At 40.5% G+C, this 27,886-nt stretch overlaps 1 protein-coding gene across 1 annotated transcript in view; it reads right to left on the bottom strand.

The window, feature by feature from the left end:
• The window catches only part of LOC104348853 (uncharacterized), a 30,400-nt gene extending 6,709 nt beyond the window's left edge, over window positions 1-23,691 (bottom strand). The window contains exons 1-11 of the mRNA XM_086467255.1: window positions 23,591-23,691; window positions 19,105-19,131; window positions 15,544-15,886; window positions 10,250-10,366; window positions 9,049-9,290; window positions 4,796-4,961; window positions 4,217-4,313; window positions 3,230-3,305; window positions 2,503-2,628; window positions 1,116-1,283; window positions 745-802 (exon numbers count right to left, since the gene is read on the bottom strand). Coding sequence (XP_086323381.1) covers window positions 745-802; window positions 1,116-1,283; window positions 2,503-2,628; window positions 3,230-3,305; window positions 4,217-4,313; window positions 4,796-4,961; window positions 9,049-9,290; window positions 10,250-10,366; window positions 15,544-15,886; window positions 19,105-19,131; window positions 23,591-23,691 — 1,521 coding nt within the window. The remainder of the gene's footprint in view (window positions 1-744; window positions 803-1,115; window positions 1,284-2,502; window positions 2,629-3,229; window positions 3,306-4,216; window positions 4,314-4,795; window positions 4,962-9,048; window positions 9,291-10,249; window positions 10,367-15,543; window positions 15,887-19,104; window positions 19,132-23,590) is intronic.
• Between the last annotated feature and the right edge of the window lie 4,195 nt (window positions 23,692-27,886).

The raw sequence follows: 27,886 nt of genomic DNA, 5'->3' as shown, positions 1-27,886 counted from the left end.
ATAAGAAGAACTCACTTACTCAATGGCATTACTGAATTCCAGTTATGAGCCTGTTTAGCAAAGATCCCTAATTTGACTTCCATCTATAATTTCACAAACCAAGTCAGGGTGGACTCGAACAGCACTAGCATGAATCAGTGGGACCACACCCTTGCCAAACCAGTTGAAATAAGAGACATGCCATGAGACAAATGACTCTTATAAGAGATGCCATTAAGTGATAACACATCGTTACTTTTACTCTACCAAATATTCAACAAAGGAATAATGATTTTTCGCTGTGCTCTCTGTGGATAAGGTACAAAACTGAGGCCCTAGTTAAAAATGCAGATTCTTTAAAAGTAAGGGTGTTCAAGTTACTTTAAGACAAATTGATCCTGGATAATTACAGCCAGCCTACACAGCTGGCTTTTCATGTTCTGGACGGATGCTGCAGCTTGCTCACCACCTCCAACACACCACCACGCACGTAATGAATGTTTGCAATAGTAACAGCTGGAGTATTTCACCCACGGTATTGCAATAGCAGGTAAAACAAGTCCTGCATTATTCCTATGCCTGCTAAGTGTTTGGTGAGGCAAGATGCTGTATAACACAGAAGAAATTATCTGCCACACTGCTCCCCAGATCACTGTGCACACTCTGTTGGATGACTTCAACATAGCCGTATGGAGATAGAGGAAAACAAAGGAAACTAGGGGAGGACAGTACTGCTAGAGAAACTGAAAGTGCATCTCATCTTACCTCAACAGTGAAGAGCTCAGATGTCACAAACGTGCGTTCTTGTTTGATATCCAAAACTCTAGATCAAATAAAGGATACATTAGAGATCACAAAAATCCTTTGTCATTGTAGAATAGTTTCTGTAAGTGTTTGGACAGTAGCTATCTTTGCTGCTTTCTGTATTAGACAGAATTCTGTGCTGCAAAGGTTCTTTCAGATTGGAATAGAAATGAAGGAAATAAAAGTTTTTCTGAAATATAACAAGAAAAAATCCTTTGATTAATTAGTTACTTACAGATTTGCCTTCAGAGAATATTTGGAAACATGTCCAAATCTTTAATAATCTTTGTGCTATTCTGTGATTATATTTCCCTACTAGTACTGTGATTTACCTTGCTTCTTCCCGAGCCAAGATCTCCAGTAGCTTTGAAATGTCTCCTGGGCAGTCAGAAAGCACAAGGAAAAATCTGCAGACTCTGTTATCGAGGGTCAGGGCACGAACTATGCACTGTTGCAGCAAATGTAACTCCAAATTTCCACTGCATATAACAATTGCCACTCTGAAAACAGAGAGAAAAATAGGGGGTTTGATTAGCATGTGTCCATGCAAACGAACTGTAAATCACAGACACTGCATTCAATATCAGCTTAAAATCTACTAGGACTGCCCTTCAATAAATGTGTGTTATATGTCAGAGTGGCTCCTGGCTGTAGTATCAATTGTGGGCAGGCAATGGGAGCCTAGAAGCTGGCTGCATTAGTTGGTCTGAAACTTGGTTTTCATTTTGCGTTTCCTGGAGATTTTAGTTTTGTTAGATATAGTTAGCTGGAGAATTCTAGTTCTGTTTCAAATTTTAACAATGTGATATCATTTTTCCCTGGAAAAATGTGAGTCTCAGCATCTTAATGGTTAGATTAATGTATGCTCAAGGTTTTCTGTAACGGTTAATTAAGTCCATCTCAACTCTGCCAAATGAGTCCAGAAATGTTTGAAGAGCAAATGAAGAGGCACATGGTTAGTCTGTGATAATGTCTGTCTGCAGAGTCAAACCTGACCTCTTTAAACCCAAACCTTTGCATTTTTCTTTTTATTTTAGCTGTACAGAATTGAAATTTGTTGCTGCTCTGTATGCATTCTGTCAGCCTTTTCCAAATAATTGTCTCAGCAGTATTTTAGTGTACAATGCTGTGTATTAGAAATTTTATTTTGTCTTGAGTGTACATGTATTTAAATACATCCCGGGATATGTCCTGAGCTAAGGCTCAATCTGCTTAAGTACTGAGCACTCAAGCTCAGATGCAAGATGGCACTTACCCACATGTTTAACACTAAGCACAAGAGTAATCCCATTGACTATCTGGGCAGGAGTTCTCAGGGCCGGGAGGCAGGTGTCACTGAGTGACTGCAGAAGACAGCCTAGCTCATGTCCCAACACATACAGGGCTGATTTCCACAAGTGGAATGAGAGAATGCAACAGGCTGACAGGAGCAGGGTGCTCTTCTGGACATGACCATACCTCATGGAGCTGGTGTAACTGCCTTTCCCCTAACCATTTGAGAATACAGCAAAACTACAAGATCTGTCTTTTTCAGCATGGTCTTCTGACCTGTAAGTAGTCTCTTCAGCCTGAAGTAGATATCACAGACAGGCTCACTGCCAGTTCAGTGGCAGGAACTGCCTTGTCACTCACAAAACAAGCAGCTTCTCTGTTGCCTGGGGCCAAGGCACTCAACCCCATGCTTTTGCCACAGTTCCCTGTTTGTAACAGCTGCCACACCTTTTACCCTTCAACTCCGGCAGCTTCCCTGCAACCAGTGCGGCAAGTCCAATGGCCCCTTCTGCATCAACCGTGGCTCGCTCATACTCCAGCAATCTCAGCATTGAAATGAGGATGTCCTCCTCCCTGAAGGCAGAAGAGTTACATCAAAACAAAGCAGAACAGCTACCAAAAGCAGAAAACAGTACATTTATGTATAAAGAGATTCCTTCTATCCTCCTGGGTACACAACAGCCCCAAGGTGGTATTACAGCAAGCTCTGCTGGTGAGGGTGAGTGTGCATCTCAGCCTTGTTATTAACTAGAAGACAGGATGGCATTTTTTACTAGAACCATCATGCCAGCTAAATCCTAGTGGTAAGTATATTCTGCTAACTTGGGCTTTCAGTGAAGGTTTAGAAGAGTTTTGCCAAAAGCTGCCTTCAAGTGTTGCAGAAAGCAACAAGGACAAATTTTACACCCAGAGCATCACCAGGTACTAGCAGCAGGTGAAGTCTTGGCCAAAGTGGTCAGATATGTGGGACTGGGTTCAACGCTTTCAGTTCCTCTCTTGAAAGGAAAGGCACCCCACCACCACCATGCTCTCACAGAGTGTGCATGATCGCAGCTCCTGCCAACCTGTTCTCCACTATACATGAAAAACAACCATACTCTGGTGGTACAGCACATTTTTCGTATATAGCTATGTTCACCCAGTATTATTCATTTCACTGCTTTTCTTCAGTTACCTCACAGCAACAACTTTATCCACAAGTTTCCCAGTCAGCTGCAAAGAATTGCTGCCAAAGCGAAGCCCGCTCACATCTGCGGATTTCAAAAGACGAAAATATGAAGCTGGATTTAGACAAGTTCAACATTTTTTAGAGTCCTGACTGTTTTGTGCCCTTAATGAGCACAACACGGTGTTGCTATATGATCTTAAGTTTTCTTGATTTTTTGTATGACAAAAACGCATTTGGTGATGAAAGACCAATTCTCCCAGGAAGATTTTGTCATTTTGGACTCCTTAAGAAAACTGTGATTCTTCACTGGCACAGTCACAATGCAAGAGTTACTCTGCAGCCCAGTGCTTTTCACTGGACAACAAGTCCTGAAGCAGAGAGGAACCCAGTGTGGCACTGGGTTTGTTAGCTGCAGTAGGACAGTTAGCAAAGGAGTGCAGAGACAGACAGAGCTTACAGAGAAACTTAACAAGTTGTTTGTTTATAAAAGTCCCATTTAAACCAAAGCTTCTAGAGATTTGAACATCAGGTAAACAGGACATTCTTAAATTGCTTAACAGCTGAGGGTTTTTTGAGTAAATGATATGGAAACAACTGTATCATTTATAAATGCTGTTGTTCCAAGAACAGTTTTGTGAGCAAATATTTAAGAATCGCAATTTCCTGCCTTTTTAAAAATTAATCTTTTACACAAGAGTTTTCCCATTGACTTCACTGGTTAAGATGCTGCTTGTGAGCACAATAGTTAGATAAATACTCTTATATTTCTAAGTATTCACCTGAACATTTTATGTACACTGGAAATAGTATTATATCCCAGGGTGATGGTGGGGAAAATGTGGCAGAAGTTGCCCTTACAGCATGAATTAAATTCTGACCCTTCAGAGGTTTCATTTAAAATATGTTTGAACTAAATTAATGAGAAAAAAATACAGTTAGAGAAATCTATGAAAAACTTTGTTTTGCTTCCAAAAGAATAATCCATTTTATTACCTCCATAAAAGTGATGATTACTGCAAGCCTGGTCTTCAATAGGGTGGCCAGCCTTTAAGGATTGTTGCAATACAGGGAAACTTTCAGATTCAACCCCCTGGGGAAGACAAGTGTTGTCACTTTTTTATTTATCCAGTTATAACAGAAGTCACTACCAAAATGGACATCGATAAAGTTACACAAAGTTTCCTCTTAGAATTAACAATTAATTTCAAATTGCATAATAACTGTGCTATCACTAAATCTATCATGTGGCTTATTTGGGGCCAAACTTTTCCTGTAAGAAATTGGTTCAAAACACAGAACCGGATTTTATTTGCTTTGGAAGAGTCTTACCACATTTTTTTTTCTTAAATCCAGACAAGCAGCCAAGGGGCAGGAGGCTTCCCATGCTTTCAGTGGCTCTTGTCCTAGGTGAAGCCCACAGGATCAGATAGCCCCTATCGCCAGCATATGCATTCTCTGACAGTGTATCACTAGATACCAGCACAGTGTTATCACTAGCGACCAGAGACTTTTGAAAATAGCTGTGGTGAAAGCCGTCAAAATGCAACACTTCATTGGTGAAAGGAAACTTACAATTACAGAAATATGCGGGTTGAGGTGTTTGAGTGCAGCAGCTGATCCTGCCAGCAAGCCACAGTGGCCTCCTGCAGGGAAAATCACTGCATCCAGCTTTGGCACCTGCTCATACACTTCCAGCCCCACGGTTCCCAGGCCCGACAGGTAGACAGCACTATCCTCCCTGTGGGAAGGAAGGGCACAGCTCAGCAGGGTTCACAGCTGTCAACACAATCATAGTTCAGTCTACTACTTTAAAGATATTTTTCAGCAGAAAAAGATATATGCAAGTGTAAATCAACAGCAGGAGAGCAGGAGGAGCTACAACAAGACACTGCCATCAGACAGACCATTGCATGCTGTGTAAAGTGTGACATTATCCACCAGGAGAAAACTTGCACTGTTGATAAACCCCCCAAATAGCCTTCAGGGCAAAGAGCACATATCTCTGTTGTTACCAGTATCAGCTGCTTACAGAGCTGGTAAGACAGAAGTAATTTTTCCATTGCTGTCACTACCTTATACTTCATAAATATTAAACGTGTCAGTCCAAACTAAAGGCAAAGCCTCAGGAGGAGGTCTCTGTATTTATAAGTGGAATTTCGTGTTTGTGATAAATGGGAATTTTCATGAAATCTAAGCGCTGCGTTCAACCTCACAACACCAAACAGATTGCTACAGAGTTGTCTTTCCACAAGCCAGGGCCAATATCTGATACCTTCATATTACTCTGGAAAACTCTGGAAGGATAAGAGAAGCATTTATTTGTGCCAAAATACTCACTGGTAAAACACTTTCAGGCAAAGGTAATCTAGTGAGCAGAATAGGGACAAATAGAGTCAAAAGACTCAAAGAGTTCACTGTACAGTCAAACAATTGACTTGGATCTATTTCTAAAAGATGTTTTGTGTTTTATTTAAAAGTTAGCAATGATGTAAATGTAGAATGATATATGAATGAAAAATATGAGACCTCTGTATGCCTGTTCTTTTTTTTCTAGCAAATGGATAAGCAAACAGAATTACAGATGTAATGACTTCACTTGATTTACTTGACAGGGAACATTTGGGTACTAAGAAGCTATGCTTTTATTACTGTTAAACATGCACAGAGAGGCTCGACACAGGAGCCCAGAATTCCTGCAAGGTGGAGACCAAGGTCCTCTTGAGAAGTTACCTCACATATATAGCAAAATGCAGCAGATTTGTCAGGGCAAGAGTCTGTGTAACTGCACGAGAAAGGGTGGGATGAATGAACTTTCATTCTTGTAGCACAGCTAAAGATGAAGGCAGGAAATCAGAGTGGGATGGGTAACTGAACCCTTGAAATTATTGTCTTTATCAAGATGCCGAAGGAGCTCTCCCCTCCTTCTTATATGTGACACAATATATCACCGCTCTCCTGAACAACTCTTCTGGTGCCTTATTTGCAAATAAGATTCAGAACTGAGGTTGTGGAGTTACCCCTGCCATGGTTAGGTGGGAAGCCATGAGGACATGTAAAAATTAATGAGGACCTGGGATATTCAATTTACGAGTAAATCTTCTCTAATAACTGAAAATTCTGTCCAAAGGAGACTTCTCTGGGCATGGAGATTTATTAGAATTTTGAATTAATGTTTCATGTTTTCCTTGCTAACATCTGGTTAGAACACCAGTTCACTGATCAGCCTTCAGCTTTTTATAATAAAATGGGTTATTTTATTTGCACTGCGACTGATTACTTTTGCTTCGTGAAAGCAAACATACCTTTGTATCAGATGCTGTTGGAGGAAAATCAAGGAAAAGGGCAGATAAATCTAAAGGCTACAGATTTAAACAAGCATTTTTGAGTCAGAGCCAGAAATTTGCCCGTTTGCCTTCTGAAATGTGTGGTACATCAGCAACTGAATATGGGCTGTCAGCCTTCAGTTTCCCAATGAGATTTTGACGTGGCAGCTAGTAGGCTCTGTACCCCTGTTTTCCAAATAAAGTACTTGAAAGCTATCAGCTGTCCTTGCTAGAGTAAGAGAGTAACTAGACCACAAATGAATGAGGACCAAGTCTGATCAGTATTTGGATATGGAGTTACACAAAAAACCCCCTGGGCTCTCGAGGAAGGAAGGTGTGTAATTCAACCTGAAGCACCCTTACCTCTCTGATTCACAAATCAGTCTTTCTCACATCATGCCAGAGGTACTGTGTTAATTACTGGCAATATTCACATTGCATTGCTAATGAGATGCTGAACACTATAGTTATGTTAAATCCCATGTTACCCAGGCAGCAATTACGTAGACTTAATGATTGAATTCCAACTTGAAAAATCACATTTCCTTCCTTGAATTTCACGGGAAGTTGCAGTTGGATAAAAAGTTTCCTTCCTCTAATTGAACTCTTGCATGATCATTTTCATAACACAGTATTTTGATTACACTCAAGAAATTGGAAGAACTGACATTGACACACCCAACTGTAGGATACCACCTGCGTAGGTAAAACAAGACAGTCATGTAATGTCTACTTCAGGAAGGAAAGAATGAATTGTTCCTTAAGGAGACCCAGAGACCAAATTGCTGGGGATTTTATGCAAGGTAGATTTAAACTGAAATAAAATGACATTTCAGAAGTTCCACTTTAAAGCACAGCTAATCAACTTATGTTTTACAGACGGCTTTGTCAAGTGACGATGAATGCGTTTTCAGACACATTGAAGAAGACTGACTATTCATATGTGCATACATCTCTCTAGGAAAGCTCTCCCAGTCTACACCTAACAAAATACATTTCAGGCATCCCATTATGAGAAGGTTCACAACTGTAGTGGCATTGTTTTTCTTTTTTTTTTTTTTCTCCAGAATGTGAAAAATTGCATCTGTGAGGTTTTAATTAAACATAGTAATTAATTAAACAGTCCCTGGAGCTTCATGAACCTGGAGAATATCTACCTTATGTAACATAAATAATTATTTTGGAGGAGGGGAAGAGTAAACATGAAATTACAACAAAGTAATTTAGTTCTTACGTGCAAGTGTGATGGCTGATGAAGCCAGCTGGGAGTTAACACATCGATTGAAAAATAGCTGTCAGAAATTTGGAAATCACAAAGTCATGGAAAACTGTGGCTTTCAAAGAGACACTAAATAAGTTCAAAATTCAGTAGGATCTAGGGCACCTCATTCCCTCAGGTTTCTTTGAAAGACTCAGTCTGGGACAAGGCTGTGCCCATGGTGGCAGACGAGGCACAGCAACTGGCCCTGTGGGTCGTTTGCTGTCAGCAGAACTAGCAGTGCCACTGAAGAGTACAGTTTTTAATACTGCCTTCCCAATAAACCATCTGGGAAAGAAGCGAGTACTTTCTCTGTTCTGCTCATTCCAGGATCCTCTTTCCAAGCAACATTACTCATTATTTCTATGTTTAATGCAGTAGTGCCTAGGAGCCCAGGGGGAACAGGCACTCACTGCAGTAGGTGCTGTAAAAACACAAAGTGGTTGATAAAGCCTCTCCCTGGCAATGGGGAGGGAGAATAATATTCCAGCTCAGTGCATCAGAGGGACCACCAGCTACCTCATGGCTAATGATTTGCCCATCTGCACTTCTGGAAATCTTACTTGGAAAAAAAAAAAAAAAAAGAAAAAATAAAGGAAAAGCAGAAGAGACTGCAGAGAGAAAAGGAAAAAACAGGGAAAAGGACCGGTTTTAAATATTTTTTGCCTCTCTTACCTTATTCTAATCATGTTTTTATTAGATCCAGCTTGTTCAACGACTTCAGATAGGTCAAACAAATTCATACTCATCCTTAGCTACTTCAAATATGTGTGTGAAGTAGCCTTTTCATCATCATTTTTCAAGGCAGATTTACAGTTTTGTCACTCACTCTGTGAAAACTTTGCAGCATTAACCTTCTCTTGCTCTACACTATGCCACTGAACACTTTGCATTAAAGATTAGCTGTTATCCACTTTACTCCAGAGAGACCAAAAATGCATGCTAGCCTTAGTGCTTTCTGACAGGGTTCACAAAGAGTTAACATATATCCGTTATCATACTAGCCTGTATAATTCCTAATCAGGAAGTTTGCCTAATTTGGGGGAAGGGTGTTTGCTTTGATTTCCATCCCCAACCGTCATAGAAGATTCACGATTTGTGCCTGGGAATATATGACTATGCATACTCCAGGTAATGGGAACTTTTTGGTCATCTGTGATCAAATTTTAATGAAAATTATTGGTTTTGCAGAGCTGTGCAAGCATCTAATATAATCTTTCTAATCAGCCTGACTTTCCACTTACTCTTCGAGGTAGAAGTAACCATTCTCCTGTGCCAACCTTCTTGCGTGCTTCTGGGAATCCTTAGCTGTAGTGCCATAGGATATAACCATGGCACCGTACTCACGGCACATTTTCACTCGGGCCAGGGATGTGCTGGTTGACATGATGACAAACACTGGAATACGGAGCTCTGAGGCGTGGTAAGCAACAGCCATGGAAAAGTTACTGTCCGAAGCCACGATCACCCCCTTTCTTTGCTGATCCTAAAAAACAGGGTTTCTTATTGCACACTATGTAGTGTCACAAAGTTGTCCCATATAGTCCTGAATCATTCAAATAGTCTGACTTCCTTCTTTTCTTCTACTAGCTGATCATATTGTGATGCAGTTTATGCATGTCTGGTGTGCTCTCAGGAGTTACACACAAAGCTAAGACAGCACAAGATCAGTCCCTGTTTCTGCACTCCTCAGGGTTCAATTCTTGTTCCATTGGAAGTAGCTGCAAAACTCCAGCTGATCCCAGAAAAGCTGATATCTGGCCCCTCAGAGATGATATCTCGTCCCTCTTCCTTGCTTGTGTGAAATTATTGTATTTTTAATTAAATGAGTTTGGATGCATTTATTTTAATTAATAGAAGAAATTATTCATATTATTATAAAATTAATTTAATTTTAACTTAATAGGAGGGCTCATTCATATTATTACAAAAGTGCAGGAATAACCATTGTTTCTGGGCTGCTGTATCATGCCAATTATTATTGCTGAAGAGACTAAATAATCTCCTATGACAAACTATATACAAACTGTTTATGTAATAATACTGAAATTCATTACAAAATCAATTGGTGATCTAGATCTTTCTCATCACCCATTGTAACTCAATTGCATCATCATGTAAAGTTTGGTGGTTTCAACATGTCAGAATCATAGTACTCGTAGAAACACTGTCATCTAAACGCCACAGAAAAATGCTGATGTTTATATTTTGCAAGCTTTTTCAAATATTTTTAGGCATTTCATCAGCAAATTGGCCAAGCATAAATAAAGTAGTAAAGTATTTTACATTCAGATACTTGCAGACCTATCTATGTTGTTCAGCACAATGGTTCAAAAGGCAAGAAACATTGCGATTCCATGGACATTATGGGTAAAATTATCTTTGCTCCATTTCTGTGAAGCAGAATTAATCTATTTCTTTTTGAGTGTCAACATTTTGTGGTACCTGAGGCAGTGATGTCAGAAGATAAAGTACACCTCGTTCCTTCACAGATCCCGTGTACTGGAGGAACTCTTTCTTTAGATAGATGTCCATTCCATACTGCTTGGATAGCCTAGAATACTGGAGTACAGAAATGTTATTGTGGGGATGTATCTAAAATTAAGAAGAATCTTCCACACCCTGTTGGATCCCTGGTGAGGCATGCATTCAACCACTATGTACGAGCTCTAAAAAGTAAAGTTCATAACCTGTTTCTTTAGAAATACATGACAGTGTGTTGTTACCTACCAGATTCTTCTGGTTTATGGAAGTAATTTTCAAACACACAGCAGTGAAATATGTACCCCATGTCATTATGAATTCTGAAAATAGCACTTTTCTTACTGTTCAAATACAGATATTAAAATAAGTATTTTCAATTATTTCAAAAACCACCCCATGGTTTGATATTTTAGCACTTGCCAGAACTAGATGTTGAATACCCCAAAAGTAAGGTCGTCATCTAACAGATGCAAAACCAGTTAGAAAATTCTACCTTGAGTCCCATTATTACTCTGCTATGGTTTCTGCTGCAGATTCACTACTCAGTATTGTCCATTTTGCACCCTAAGGCCAGTACAGCATTAATAAAGACACTTCTTATTTGAAGAATGACAGAAATAATAAAAAATATTTCCCAGGACTGCAAGTGTAAGCAGCAGCAGTTTGAAAATGCTCAGTGTTTGGAACGGAAAGGATCCCCGAGCTGAAAGGAATTAGCAAGCATAGTATATGTGATGCAGCGTCCAAATGCATGATTTTTTAATTTTTTTGTAATAGTAAATAAACTTTTATCAATTTTTGTAGCAAGACACTCCCAGCATGCATTGCCATATTAATTTGTTATTACTGTGTTATCTAAAACAAGAGTTTTGTGCAAGATAACTTATGAAATAGCACTGCAGTAAGCCTGGGGGTTCCAGTTCCTTAGGCTTACTGCATCTCTATTTCCTAATTGGCTCTATTTCTTCCACTGGCTGCCAAAGCAAAGGAGGAGTTGGGGATTTAGGGGATCAAGCCCTCGTTTATGATGTCACAATGAGATAGATTAAAAGATGGCATGACAATATATTTCAAATATTTTTTTCAAAAAGTATCTGGCAGTGTCATGCATATGGTGTATAGTGTACATAGTAACACATACTGATGTATTTTTCAGACTGTAGGACTTTCAAAGTGAATTTATATAAACTAAATATGTCTGAAACAGGTACTCGCTTTAAGGTATACAATTAAACTAAATATTTCAGATAAATGTTTCAAGGCCTTTTGGTGTATTTAACAAGCATGTGTTAAGTTCCTCACCCACAGGTGGGGCCAGATTATTTTGCTTCTGAAAATCCTGCAATAGGAGCTACCACTTGCTGCTCCTTTGCAAATCTGGCTGCAGAACAGAGAGAATAGAAAGTGCTTAGTACACTAATAAGATCATAGTTTCTATCCTAAACAGCCTAATCTATGGAGAATGCCTATGCAAAACAGGACAAGAACACTAGAGACAAGAAACACTACTGGTTCTTCACATACCATGCTAGTTTTATGATTTTTGGTTTTGTAGAGAATCTTGGATTCTAGAGTGAACAATGAGAAAAGGGATTTAAGGAGATGAATCCTGTGACTTCATAAAGTTGCTACATTTAAGGTCTCCTAAATTCAAAAATATGTATTATTAAGTCACTCTACTATAGAGGTGGTGTACTTCAGTTTATTATTATTTTTCTTTTATTTTGATACTCAATATTTTAACTCTTTATGTTATCCTTTTCTGCTTCCTTTAACTGAGGCTTTTTTTTATGTAGCCTAAATATAGCAATTACTTCTAACAGAGGAGGCGTCAGTGCTATTTTCAGCTGAACTGACCTGATGCGTGACCTGGTAAGACTCATTGAACCAGTCTGTAAGTTTTCCCTTTTGTCACCGTGATCTTATCTAAGGACTACAGGTACTGTGTCTAATGTACAACACACAGCACAGCCTCCATTTGGCATCCATAAAAGCCCTTGAAGTTCCTACGTAGTAACCAAACCAAGCGCCAAATTTAATGCTAGTTCCTTGGTTTCCTATACTCATTACCTCTATAACATCTGTTACGATCATTCATGATACCGTATCTCAGATACCATATCCTGGCAAACTTCTGCATAAGGCTCCAGGATGCTCCATCCATGGTTTTACCTGCAGATTAGGAATCACCCTGCAAACTGTTTCTCCATTCAATTAGCTGAATCGGTTATAGTCATGCTCGCTCTTTTAATCCAAACAAATGTCCCTGAAAGGGGTTCTTACCTCTCAGTGACGAGTGAAAATAAAGACTATCTGTGTTTTTCTTGACACCACTCCATGCTTTCAGTACGTTTCTTTTGAATCAGTGCATGAACTAACGGACTTCCATGGGAACATTACTTTGAATAGCAGCAGTTGTGGGCTATTTTCACACCAAAACAAGTGGGGATGTGGGTTTTCCACTATTCTGATCAATCCAAAAGCATAGTTCGTAAAAAAGGGACTAAAGAAAGTTAGCCTGTTTAGCTTGACTCAGTAAATGCAGAAAGGGGGTACAACCATGTTGCATAAATCTGATGCGGACACACAAGAGAAAAGAACTATTTAAATTGAGGAGTGTCATGATTTAACCCCAGCTAGTGACTAAGCACCACACAGCTGCTCACTCATCCCCACCCCAGCAGGATGGGAGGGGAAGACAACTGGAAGGATGAAAGTGAGAAAACTCATGGGTTGAGCTAAGAACAGTTTAATAATAATAATAATAACAACAACAATAATAATAATGTAACAAAAAGGAAAATACCAAAGAGAGAAATAAAACCCAAGAAAGACAAGTGATCCAAATGAAAACCATTTGCTCACCACCAAAAAACTGATGCCCAGCCAGTCCCTAAGCAGTGGCCCCCCAGCCAAACTTCCCCCTGGTTTTATTGCTGAGCATGATGTCATATGGTACAGAGCATCCCTTTGGTCAGCGAGGGTCAGCTGTCCTGGCTGTGTCACCTCACAACTCCTTGTGCACCCCCAGCCTCCTTGTGGTGGGGTGGGGTGAGGAGCACAAAAGGCCTTGACTCTGTGCAAGCGCTGCACAGCAATAACCAAAGCACCCCTGTGTGATCAGCACTGTTTCCAGCACAAATCAAAACACAGCCCCATACTATCTACTATGAAGAAAATGAACTCCATCCCAGTCAAAACCAGCACAAAGAGCAAAGCTGCCTGAGAACAAATAGTGTGAATTGGCCAAAGAGAGCTTAATTACTCATGAGCAGGTGCACAACCAGGTTAGAAAAAGTTTTGTATTACACAGATGCCTGCAGGAGCAAAAGATGAACTCAGTGGCACAGTCTCGCCTTTTCCTGCATTAAGGTGTATCAGCAGGTTAATTTTCAGAGTGGGAGCCACAGCTTGGGAGCAAGTAGATGGCTTAGGGGATGGGGCCTGGGTGGACATTACTAGTTTTGAGTTGTTAGTCTGATCCATCTGAGCTGAAGGTGTGAATGAGGTCCTTCAACGACCCAATTGGCCAAGGCTCCCACAATCTCACACTGGCAAATATACAGAGGCAGAAGTGCACAACGCCATGCGCTGCAGGGAGGGGATGATCCAAACTATCAAAAGGTACTGAGCTAGCTAGTTCTGCTTTCCAAATTAAGCTGTGACACTCTTTCTCTCCCTACCCATAGACCTATATTTGTACAGCAAGATTAAACCCATCTAACACATATGACCAGATCTGTCAAACAGAGAGAAGTGCAGTGCTCACTACCTGCAATATAAATGCAAATCTCTTCCCGGGACAGTCTCTCCACAAAAGCAGAAGACTGACACTTCTGACTAAAGCATTGTCTGTGCTCTGAGGCGTGACAGCCTTGAGAGTTTTGGTGGCAAATGATGCAATGTGCAGGGTTTGGTATGCTCCCTCTGTTTGCCCAGGCCCTGGCCCTCCAACCACCCATGCTGCACAACTGTTTGCCCACTCCCCCACTGCCTTCCCTAGCAAGCCAACTTTTCCGCTTTGAGAGGAAGTCCAGGTAGAGCTAGCAGGATGGTTTAGTCCTGAGTCACTCTGAGAAGGCAGTATATGAAAGCAAAATGCATCCAGTTTTGCTCCCCACACTCCAGCCAACACTACCCTGCAAGTTTTTGTGTCACCTTACTGCCTCAAACGGCCTTGTATCATGCCCTTTCTTATGAGACATGCTTCTTCAGTACTACAAAAAGTAGCTATCCTTATTTTGGGAACTTTGGGAACTTATATTTGTTGGTAAAAAAAACGCAACCAAAAGTAATTATGATGTCTCTGGATCTGCAGGCACTATCTGGGAACCAGGAGAACTGCTGCACTGCGCCCATCCACCCACTTTGCTTCAGGGACTGTTAACCCCAAGCAGTGGCTCAGACACCAAGGTCCTTTCCCTGCGCAGGCCAGAAAGACAATCCATAGTTGGTGAGGCTGGCAGGGTGCCCTGGGTCAGCAACAGGGAAGGGGTTCATTGAGAGCGCGATTTGGGGCTGCTGCTATGAGTTGCCATTTGACAAAGATGCTCTTTTCACCCATTGCAGGGAAAAGAGATTAGCCACAGAGTGCCTACAGTAGCCTTCATGAAGAGCTCCCAACAGTAGAAATACACTACAAATTAAACAGTTTGCCACTGTACTTCTCTTGCTCTTTAGCAAATGCTTGTACATTTATGGGATTGTCTCAGTCATTTTCATACCTAGACTGATCGATAGGTACCTATGTTTGTCTGTGTATATCTTTATGTCCTTGTTTTATTGAAGAGGTATGTGGCAGAACCACCAGGTTACAGAACATATCCAGCCTTACCAGGTTGGCCAGGCTAGGACGGAAAACCTGTAGCTCCAAACTCTCCAAATATAAGAGCTGGTCCCAAACCAGACCCTCCCAAAAGACTGCTTACCCAAACACCGACAGTCCACCACTCCAACCCAGGTTCCTTGGAGCAAGAGTTTTCCATTGGGAGCATAATATCACAGTGCATTAAGTCTATGCCTAATGTGGTTTATCCTTTGTTTACAGGTAACTGCAATCTTTGAGGATTTAGGTTAATGTAAACAGGTAAGAAGAAAATTATTGTTGACATTTAGCACAACTAATATGAACATGAGCCACTTTACACAGATCTATCTGCTGCAACTTGCACGTGCTCTTCATTCATTTCTGATCAACTTCTATATAGAAAAGAAAAGAAACATTGAGAGAATGCAAAGCCATAAAGACTCCCTACCATGCAGGGTGTTTTCTGAACACCACACTGGATTTTGAAAGCTGCTGCACTAATATCTTCAAATCGAATCAGCTTGTTACAGCTTGACAGGCTGCTCCTACTGCTTGACTGAGGGATGCGGGAAAGTGCATCTCTAAGTAACTCCTCATTACGGCTCAATATCTTCATTTCCCAGGTCTTCACATCCCCGTTCAGGTAATCCTCCTCACCAAAATCTTTCAGTCTCTCAGGGTTGATAGAGGGTGACTTCTGCCCAATAAGGCCATTTCTTATCAGTCCATCCTTACAACAGTGAAGATCACAGAGTGCTGGGGCATCTTGTTTCTTTATTTTATTATCATCCCTAAAAACAAATAAAAGAAACTTGTTAGGAAAGCTTGGATGATTAAAGTCTTGACATTTATCATTCAAGAAGGATGCCCATCTCGGTTGCTCTTTGCAAGCCTCAATTATTACTGTCAGACTGAATTATTACTGTCATACTTATCTTGCAGGTGGGTTGAAAGCTACTGTAACCAGCTAGCTTTTAGAAAAGCCCCTGGCAACCTGGTGTGTGGTTAACTGGTAAACTGTCATACCCAAGAAAATAAGAAAGATACAATCCATGCTGTCTGGGTAAGCAGACCTTCCTCAGTACTCGGTCAGCAATGGTCACAGTTCAGTGCTTCCAGAAATTTTGAAATAACTGGAATTGTATTTGCTGTATGCAACTCCATGTTTTTCAAAAAAGACAAACAGCTGCTGCAGACTGCTCCCTTATACCAGTAACAGCATTAACAAATGTCATTATGTTGTAAACAAGAGGTCTGCTTCTCTGCTCTTGCATACTTGCAGAATATACTTTTGACAGTTGCCAACTGCCTCGTGACGGGAAGGAAATTCCTTTGTTAAGGGATAACAATTATATCCTACTATAGAGCTAAAGAATTAGGTCTCCTGATCCATGAGTTCATAGATCCACACTTCATAGATAAAAACACCTGTAGATAAGACAACACCATGATGCCACATAAACTTCCTTCCCCAAAGAACTTTGGAGAGAGAACGTTTTGCTACAAAAATTTGCCAATATTCCTGCCTAAATTGGGGGGGGGGGTGGGGGTGGGGGTGAGGGGGTGGGAGGAGGATTAGGCAGAAGAACAGGGATTTGGAAAAGAGCTGATACGAACCCCAGTCTGTGGCTATGATTGCACAGATAGTATAAGCCCCTCTAAGTGAAGGAAAGGACTCGATATTAATCTATTTGGAAGAAAGGTTTTTAAAAAAAATATAAATGTTAAATTATATCAGAAATTTCAGCATCATCTCCAACAAAAAACATTTACCATTTTCATAAAATAATTTGGGTTTAATTTATGCAGTTATTAATCAGCAGGGTTGGCTAAAGCAAACGTCACCCTAGGTTTACAGCGGCGATCACCACTGTAATAAGTACTGCAATCATTTCCAAAAAGAATCTTAAAATATTTAAAACAGCTGCTTTTGGCAGTGTCATCCATTTTCTTTGTGGTCCCATAATCTGTGCCAGTAGCTCTGCTTCCTATTACATTTCAAATTTTTACACTGAGGACTTTATATGGCCATATGGGCAGTGTAAGAGGTTTTGTTGTTTGAAGCAAATGATATATCAGTAGCATCAGTCATTCTGTATATCCTCATAGGAGATGAAAAAAGTACAGTTTTTGTAGCAAGGTCTTCTCTCTCCAAAATTAATGGGTTCAACATTAATTTTCTAAGATAAAAAAAGTATTTGCACATTTGTAACTTGTTTATGTTGACACTTCTGATTTAAAATACTTTCCCAGCAGCATAACTTAGAGTTGATACATCCAAACAGCAGGCATTCTGTTTTCAAATTGAATAGCTTAACAAGTTGCATTTCTGCTCCTTTAGGGTTAGAGGGTTGGAACACTTCACAAAGATGTTAAGCTTCCAGTGTTAGTTCTCATGCGTATTAGTTAGCTTAATGCAAAGATGAGAAGATCAGACTGTCTTCCCGTGAACTTGTTATGGCACAGCTCATGGTTCTGGGAACCAATTAAGACTGTTGCATAAACAACAGCTATCATCATCTAAGAGGCCACACCTCTGTTAGTTCATTCCCTACTTAACCCTGCCCTGCACTACCCCCCTCCAAAAAAAACCCCACCCGACACATTTTCCGTATCACAGCCATAACCACTCCAAAAAGAGAAGAACATATAGATCTTATCTCTAAATATATTATCTAAATGTTTAGCAAGCATTAGGAATGAATAATATTTCTTACATTGGCAATGGATTAAAAGGGTACATGTAAGGTAAAGTACAGAGGTAGATCAAAAACTTGTAATTTCTCTGGGTCAGAATTTTTTTTACTGATTGGCATTTGAGACAGCAGATAAACTCACACTTTTTCCTTGCATCTATTGCAATCAACTACAAAAATCCATGAAAATCCCGGCCAAAGATAACCTCAAAAAGTCTATTGATGGACCAGGATTCTGCTAGAAAGTACAAACTACAGGGTAACACCCCACCACACTAGCGCTGTTAAAAATTTTCTTATCTGCAAATAGAAAGACCAAAATGGGATACTGATTTTTGGCCCGACTCTTGGATTTCCTTTTTTCCCTTTTTTTTTTTTTTTTTTTTTTTCAGAACAACAGAGGGAAGTAAATCAGATTCACAGTCCTTTATCTGCAGCACTCTACTCATGAACAGTGAATATCTGCTCAGGACCCTGATGGAGAGAATACCTTATGACTGCTGGAAAAAAGAAGAAAAGTCAAACAGATGTAAAATATGTGTAGGTTTTTCCACCTTGAGATGGGTTTAAAGCACATCTGAAACACTATCATCTCAATATTTAATATGAAAGCTGTCGTCCATTTCCATCTGAAAGGTCAGCAACCTCATAACCAAAGGACTATCATCATGGTATGTATGTGTATGTATTGTGTATAGTTATTTCAGATTACGTTTTATTCTCCTTCTATGTAGATATTTCTAATTTACATTAGTGAATGACATTTTTCCCTATTTGGGTGTGCCACAGACCCAACTGAGAGCTCTCAAACTCCCAAGGTAAACAGTGGATTTAGGTTTGACAATCCATCACAAAGAGGCAACCAATTACCCTGTTAGGTCAGGTGCATTTCTCTCCTCAAATACAGCACATATATATGATTATGCTTGGAGTAATCACCTCAATATGAATTTCTTTTACAGGAACAGTCAAAGCAGGCAGCAAAGCATGCAAGTGCTTACAAAAAGGCAGCACGTGACTTCTCATGCACAGTAACAAAGTATGGCCCCTGTTCTAGTGATCATACCCACCAGATGAAAATCTGAGCCAATATAAATACAAACCCCAGCATTATAAAACATCGCTCCTTTCAAATGAATTGCTTTTCCTTTTTTGGAGTTTGTCTCGTGAAGTTTTCATTAAAAAGTCTGTTTATCTCCAGCCATAAAACAAATAACCAGCTGGCAAGCTTTATTACGTGGTTGTAAATTACAACATTTCACCTTTAAAGTGATTAGTAAAAGCAAACACGAAAACACAGTTTATAAACCTACTTTTTCAAGAAGTGCTCTTCAGCATAACTGCAAAAAATAAAAGAGAAGATCCATATGCAGACATTCCATGAATAATTAAGGAACTGGAAAAAATATCATTTGTTTAAGCAGACAGCTTCACACTTTTTAAAGTTTTAAATCCAATGCAAAGAGAGCATGTGCTGAAATAACTCTTAGAATGATAAAAAACAACTCAGAATGAATAATTTTTCTGTTTCAAATTTATTTTGTTGAATATACTGATAATTTTCATCATGTTAAATGTGGAAAACAAGCCTGGAAAAATAATAATATTAATACACCAAGAACTTAATAAAACCAACAAAAATAATTTTGGGAAGATAAAACACAGTAGTAACACATAGTATACCTGAAGACTGCAATTGTTGCCTTCATTACAGGGAGAAAGAAATGTCCATGAAGTTATCATGCAATGATGGGACAATTACATGTCCCCGTCAGATGAAGCACATGCAGATTGGCTTCCTCAGGATCCATGTGGCAACAGACTAAATAGATTAAACTGATATACTGGAGTCTTTTCAGCCTCTAAAACTGAAGGAGCAAAAAAAATCTACAAAGTCATGGATATCCAGGAAATAGCCAACTGGGAAGGATTAGCCACTGTTTCTCTCAGTATAAATGTTAGGGGTATATCATATGAAAGTATCAGGTAGAAAATTTAAAAGTTCCCTTCTTACAAAAATAATTAGCTCACAAAACTCATTGCCAAATGATGCTATGAAAGGAAATAATCCAAATGTGTTCCTAAAAAACTGTGCAACTTATATGCAGGTAGGTCTAATAGTGACCAATAAACACATTGTTTAAGAAATAATCTGTGATTCAGGAAGCCCCTAAGAACTTATTTGGCAGACTCCATGAGAGCATAAGGGAGAAAGCATCTTATATGGCTTTTATTTTTCTCCAGGCTCCTGTTACTGGCTACCACTACAAAGAAGATGCAGAGCCAGACAACTCTTTGGTCTCATCTGGTGTTGCCATTTTGATTTGCAGACATACCCAATGTCAACTTTTGGCTCATTTGGCAGCTTTTACGCCTCTTACAAAATGAGTCACAACAATGCATTTTGAGGCAGAAAGTAAGCTGGAATTACAGACACATGTTCCAATGTTACTGTGTTGCTTCGTAGGTAAAAATTCAAGTGCCACAAGAGGAAACAAAGACATTTTAGTGTAAGACCGAAAATTCAGCGTTTCTTTGTCATTTCCACAACAGTTTTTGTCATCTATATTCACAATGATATACACTCACCTGGAAGAGGGACCAACAGTATGGTACAAGTTCTGTATTGTATTTTAGCATCCTTAGAGGTCTATGCTATGACAAGATTTTCGAACTCCAGTGCCTAACTTGGACTAATCAGTGCAAACTAGTTAGTGTTAAGCTTGAATACCACTTCAAACTACCTCAATGAATTTGTTCTAGCCTGTAATTAACTAACCAACACACATGAGTATGTTTGCACGTGTACTCTGTACATGGATGTTTTATTCCATTGTTCTTTAATGTTATTTGGGATAGGAGTTTCTTAAGCTCATGTCTATATGCTGCTATCTTCTTCAGGCTCCTTGAACACCTTCCTGGAACATGCCAAGCAACAGATAAGGTAAAGTTTCAGACATACTTGTCATCTGCTTTCTGGATAAATGGGCTCAGATCTTATGCCTGCAAGTTGACAATACTTATTACAGCAAAAAGTGACCCCTTTAAAGTCACTTCACCTCATTCCTCAAAGCGCTAAGGAGAGGCGGGTCATACTGGGAGTGGTGAGGTGGTGGGAAGCAGCCTGCTGCAGGTAGCAGTCTGCTTAGCTTACGACTGAAATGTGACTAGGGCTGGGATCTCCCCTCAAAGGAGTGAGAAAGAGGTAATCCCAGGATACAACAGAGAGGGCCCTTTCCCTCATCCAGATCCTTTTGCACCTCTTTTACCCAGAAGCTCCCCAGATCCATTAATCCCTCTTATTCCATGTCCCCAGCCCCGTCTCCTCTGATCCTTCCAGATGCCTGAGCCTTCCAGGCCCCTCCGATACCTTCCCAATTTGTTGCAGTTCCCTGTCCCAATAGCTCCTAAACACTCCTGATCCATCCCAACTCCTTTTGGCAGCGTAAATCCCTGTGAGCTCCTTACTTTTGCAAAATCCTTTCTGACCCCAGAATCTTCTACTTCCCCCCCCTGCCCCAAACACACCAAAATGCTGTAACAGCAGCAATTCTTAAAAGCATCTCTGCAGCTTGTGTAAGTGGGTCTTTATGAAAGAGAAATGATAGAAAAATTGAGGGTTGCTGGGATACAAATGGCAAGAAACATAGTAACAGATGTCATCTTCACTAGTAGTACTTCTAGGTTACTGCACCGTACAGTGTCTGAGTGTCCTCTGCAGGACTATAGAGTGACAAGTAAAACCCCCCGGGCATGGGGAGGGAACAAGCTAGATCTCTCTTTTACAATACGGTTAAAACAAATCAAAGACGACACTGCACTCAAACATTACTTTCTCAAACTACCATTATTTTGTATCACACTAGTACTTAGAAACACCCATTTGAGACTGTATCAGTCCCAACTAGTGGCAATTACAGGATAGGAATTTAAAATGCATCTCTGACATTTAGACACGCAAACCCTACGCAAATTGGTTGTTCCTAAATCACATAGGAATCACCAACACCTTCCCCTAATCAGAAGAACAAACTCAGTAAATATCAGCTCAACTTTATTGACAGAAACTGGGGCACAGACAGATCGAGTGACTTCCTGACTCCCACAGGAAGTTCGTAGCAAGGCTAATTATTAGAGTGTCTTAAAGAAGAAGAGATCAGGGCTTACTTACTAGCCTGTATGACACAAATGTTAGAGGATGTATGCGCTGTGACCATCCAGCATAGAGAGGTACATAATAACCAAGCCTTGAGATTGAGCAGGCATTTATAACTCTACTCACCATATATAGGTCTGACAAACCCATGTGATATTACATCAGCAACAAATGCAAAGAAAGCTCAGGCTCATGCAGGGAACAACCAAGCTGCATTATCACTTCTGATAAAATATCTCCTTACTTTCAGTAAGTCAGATTTACCAGAGTCTGAGCCTGGTACCATATCTGCCTTCATCTGCGGTCATAATGCATCACCAGTGTTCTGTACACACTACAGAAATGTCATTGCTTACTGCTGGCAAGGGCAACTGGGTGTCAGCTGCTAAATAGAGAACATGAGAAAAGGTAATCTAAAAGCAAGAACAACTCAGAAGGTCACCCCTTCTTAGTTACCTCTGTGTCAACACCTTCCAAGTGTCCCTCAAACAGACCCATCCCTCGAAGCAGCTCTTACAGGACATTCACAGCTGTCATTGTCAAATTATCCCTATCAAACACTGCACACAGTTTGGCAGCTAAAACTCTTCAAGTAATTAAACTTTTTTCCTCTTTAAGTTAAATGTATTCTGAGTTTAGAGATTCTTTGGTAATTAATACATCTCCATAATTCATTTGTAATAAAGAGTTAATAGCACACCCTAAACTGGAGGAAAGAGTGGTCCTGTGATGAAAGTACTGGTTTAATATTCTCAGGTCACTGCAGAACACATCACATCATGTGTAACTATGGGCAAGACATTTTTTCAATGCAGAACTGGGATATTATCTTCCCCTTTGGTGTTCCATGAAGGTTTATTAACAGCACTGAAACAATTTGCTTTAAATATTACCAACATCTGCAACTATTGGCAGGATGCAGGAAATTAGAATTGTCCCTTGTTTATATCACATCTGGCAACACCAGGTTGTGATCTTGCTAGTGGTGTCCAGATAATAAAACTGGGGCAGAAAACAACTATGGAAAAGGTTAAGAGCGAGGTTGTGCAAACACAAGCATGCTATATGAGTGCACACCCCCCAGCTGGTGCTAAACAGGGGCACTAGGCATCTCCTAAATTCCAGCTGCACCATCCAAGCCTGAAAACAGGAATTCGAGAAGACCATAAGCACTATAACAAAGACAATTGCAGACAATAACGGGATCTGGCTATCCCAAGATAAATTTCAGCAGTGCATTGGCCTGCCTAGGGTTACTTCTAACACCATACTCATGAAGAAATTAAAAAGTTGAACTCCACGGGCTTAAAGTATTCAAATTTCCACTGCTTCTAGTGGATGACTCCAAGAGTAACTCGTACCCACAGAACCCTGGGAGGTATTGCAAAATTACAAACAATTTCTTTTTTTTTTTTTTAGAAAATAAGGAAAGGAAAAAGGAAGCATTACCTATACAGCATAGCAACTAAATAAACAACAAGGTGAAGCAAAACTCCAACTACGACACCGTAAGGAGGCAGGAGGGGTCCAGGTGTTGTCATGTCCGTAGGCCTGACCCTGGGTGGATCCCAAGTCCTGACCATGACCCCTGAGGGGGAGAAAGGAGAGCTCTAGCTCTAATTCAGACAGCAATATTCTCCAACCTTTGCCAGAAAGGATCGTAGTCTTCTTCTTCCCTGGAGCGGTCCCTGGGACTTCTGTTTTTCAATACCCTGGAGTAGAGAAACTGCGCTGCAAAATTCATTGTAATTCCTGGTGCAAAGCAATGCTGGGAGACTGTGGGCAGTGGACACACTTGCCTGTCAGAAGTGCCAGCCCTGCAATGCCTGGGTGGGAAATAGGGTGGACGATGTGCTGTAAGCAGCTCTCCAGCGCTGGCTGGGGGAGGGAAGTGCCTTTGAGAGAGATGGCTGCTGCTATTTAAAGAGATTATTTCAGAGGCCAACCTGTCCTTGTCAATTTGAGTCAAGGTCTGGATTATGCTTGGGTGACGCTCTGTTAGCAGGACACTTGAAGCTTTAGTTACTTACTGCTTAGCTGGAGCACGATCTAGATCTGCCATAGGGCCCGCAATTTAACAGTATGCACTTGGGTAGGCAGAAGCAGCAAGAAATGGATGCCTTTTTTGTGGTGGCTGAGCAATTTGCAGGGATCCTTTAAGGCAGCACCAAGGGACACTGGTCTTCATGACCGAGGTGCAGAGGAGACTGATCACTTCGTTCAGGTCTTCTCTTGGCACAATTCCTTGTAGCAGAAAAACAGAGATATCCAGATCATAGAGCCAGAAACAAAAAGATCATCCAGGGAAAAGACTGCAGCAACAGAGATAGATAGATGGATGGATGGATGGATGGATGTAAAAATCTAAATCTGTCCTCCTTTGCCCTGAGGCAGCACTAGCAAAAGCAATGCCAGATTTCCAGATGCAAGACGACTGTGGAGTGTGGATGGGAGTGGAGGGTCCTTCTGTGGTTCCTCTCCTCTGGAATACAGCCCTGACAGAGCGCAGGCTCCAGGCTGCCCAAGGACTGCCCAGGTGTCCCTTTCCAGGAACCAGTGATCCCTCAGTACCCTCTGCTTTCTGCTGATAGCGTACAAAATCTTAACCTCCAAGACAGAGAACATTAGTAACCCAAGCTGTGACCTAACCCTCCCCACAGAGTACTGTGAGAAATACTGTAAACTGCTTTATATGAGAGAGTAGAATAAATGATCAAATGGTCTTCTGGGATCTCTAAGAAACTCTGGGCTGTGCTGGTGGAGCCTTCCCTACACTGGCATGGCAGACAGGTCCACAAATAGCGCAAATTCATCAGTATAAATGAAGCTCCATATTCACCATTTTTTCTTGTCTCTTGCACCCAAAATCCTTTTATCCTTCCCTTTCCAGGCAGTGGATGTGCAGATTGTGGAGGTGGCATGTGCTACATGTGGCCACAACCCAGCAGTATGCTGCTGCCAGAAGTGAAGAGACAAAAAAGCAGTAAGCTGCTGCCAGACAGACTAAGCCAGAGTGAAGTTCAGGCCAACATCCCCAGTGCCTTGAAATACAGAGAGAAGGTGGGAGGAGTTACTACTTTGCTCATACCACATCTGAAGTGCAATGGTGGACAGGGAAGGGAACTTAAAAGTAATAAAAATCACAATGACTATCTTTCAGCTGTCTAGGAGTCCAGACCTATGTGCTCAAGTCTTGACATGAATCCAGCTCCCCACAAAATGAGGCCCTTGCAGACCATGTAAAATCAGTAAAAGGATTTTGGGGACCATTTGGCCAAGCAGTTGGAAACAAATTCACCAAACTGTTTCAGAACAGATGTACAGGAGCATAGAACTGCTGTCCTAAAACACAACCAAACAAGCAGCCCACTAAGGAGAAAGGATATTTGGAAATTTCAGCTGTAGATTTAGACCCACGTCAAACATTCATTCAAAGCCCTTACCTAAGTGTGTGCCAGAAACGCTGACTGTGCAGTGTCTTAGAAGGTACTGCATCACTGTTAATTGCTGTAAGTTAACTATGACCATTTTCTGAGCTGCTTATTTCCTTAATGAGAGACAAATGGTTAAACACACTATTATTAGATGAGTCTTCCTTTCATTCTTGCCTGTCAAACTTTATTGTCCTTACAAGCTTCTTACATTTTGTCTGCCACTTTGTGTATCCACCTTCACTATCTGTGCACACAGAGAGGATGGCCACACAGCAGTCCTGCTTTCTCTTTCTAGAACAACTGAGTTTTGTCACCTTTCACTTTTCTAGTATCTATGTGTCTTCTATATGGCATCTCTCTCTGTTGTTACTTGAATCCTTTAAATAACTCAGCCACCTTCATCTAGGGAGTTAATCTTTTCTCCTACTTCCTAATATCCTTCTCCAGGAAATGCCTATTTATTTCCTTTGTCTTTACTAATGCAATTATTAGCAAGAGTTGGCATATCTGCTGCTGCTGTCCGGGAACCAGAACTCTCCAGCAGAAGGCAATACCCCTGTAAATGATATTTTTTAGGGGCAGTCTCACATCAAAAATATCTGGGGGATGAACTTAAGTACATATTTTAAGCCTTTTGATTCAAGGTTTAATACACTTGAACTAGATCAACCCATAGTTCAACAGGTATTACAAAAACGGTATGACGGAGCCTACAGCTCCTTCCTGATTTCACTGCCTTTTCAGATATTTTTTCCAAGTAGAGCGCTGTGATTGTTAGACAAGCTTTGCAGTTGACAAGGTGGATGCAAAGAGGAAAAGTGACAGCACCAGGGTGTTGCAAAGCCTCCTTCCCACCATTACCAAGAGCATCTAGTCAGGTGTGGGGAGGGAATCCAACGCCTGTTACCTACAGTGCCTTCTACTTCATTTACATCAAAAAAGCACATTGGTCATGGTAGACTGTTTATGCATTTGAAATGGTTGGCTATAAAGCCTACATCCTATTAGTGATTTCCCTGATACCATCTTCTGTCAATTCCTTTTTCAGGCTGCATGCTTCTGAAGCAACTGTCTGCAAGGAGTTGTGTCTGCTGCACTTGAAATTCCCAGGATGCCCTCATTTCTCTCTGTTTTTGCACTTAATCAGCAAAAAATTTCTCTAGCATATCACCTTTTAATAACTGATCCTGCAAAACTTCATTTTATAATCTTGCCCTTGGCTTTTAGCTTTGAAAAGCCAAATGCCTCTTAGCTAAAGACTGAAATACGTTATTTTCATTGTATTAATTCATCTTGAATGGGACCAAGCCAATGACTACCAGCCGACCAAAACATATGGAAAATGAACAAGTTACTTAAGTATCTAGGGGCCGGTCCATTAACTGCTTGAAAATTTTAAAATGTGGACCATAAGACTCACCAAAGAATTAACACATGAACAACAAGATAACTGTCCTGGGATAGGATAGGGTTGACATTATTTAACTTTCAAATCAGCCAAACTCTCCAAATAATCATTTTCCTACTTCTCTTAAACCATTACCTGGAATAATTTAATATAGCCACTTCCAAACCTGTCTACAGTGCTTTGAAAAAACACCACAACTACTGCAGGAAGAAAAAACTACCTTTCATCTTTGACTTTTTGCTTTTATATGAGGGCGGGAGGGGAGATAGGTAAGATGTAATTACATAGCTGATGTGTTGGTTTTCACTTGACTATATTTGCCATGAAACTGTTACGGATGACACTGTGTGTTACAGGTTTTCCACAGGTCACGTTTCTTTTCAAATCTAGTTTCTTATCTCCTCCCAGATGCTCTTTGGCGGGTCCTAAGGGAAGAAGGCCAGTGCCTCGGTGCCATATAGGTTTCCAAAGGTTTAATTTACATCTTCCATACTGCCAGCACTCACACTGTTTGTGCTTGTACAAGGAAATCATCATTCATACCTGCGTTACTTTAGGCATAGCTAACTGAGACCTCAGAAAAAACCAGCCTCTATCAGAGGCGCTGTATACATCTGAGACAGCAATTCTTGAGAAGTGTTTTTATCCACATTGTCAAGCAATATTATTATCTTGTACTCAGATTATTTTGAGTCCAAAAAAACCCCAAACCACCACACTTTAACCAAGGGACAGAATTGAAATTCAGTGCTCAAGTGCTAGTGTGTAAAACCAAGCATTAGGACTGGAAAGAAGTGGAAAATCCAAGTCTCAGAATAACAGGTTTACAGTTGTATATGACTGCCTGCCTGCCTTCCTCAGTCACTGGCACAAACGTCATTAAAAGATAACATGATGTGGAAAGTAACAGCTGCTTCTTTTCCTAGAAAACCTTCTAAACAAGATTATGCTGCTTTTTCCCCAAACTGAAAAACAAAATAGGACCATTTTGCCGTGGAAATGGAAAACGGTGCTTCATTCTCATGTAAGCAGGGAAAACTCAGTTTGGACAGCACTGGCAGAAATAGCTGTTACCATTGTAAATAAATACTTCATTG

Source organism: Leptosomus discolor, chromosome 6, assembly GCF_034619465.1.
Source record: "Leptosomus discolor isolate bLepDis1 chromosome 6, bLepDis1.hap2, whole genome shotgun sequence".
In the NCBI taxonomy this organism is placed as follows: Eukaryota; Metazoa; Chordata; class Aves; order Leptosomiformes; family Leptosomidae; genus Leptosomus; species Leptosomus discolor.
This window is presented reverse-complemented; position numbering and strand designations above follow the sequence as displayed.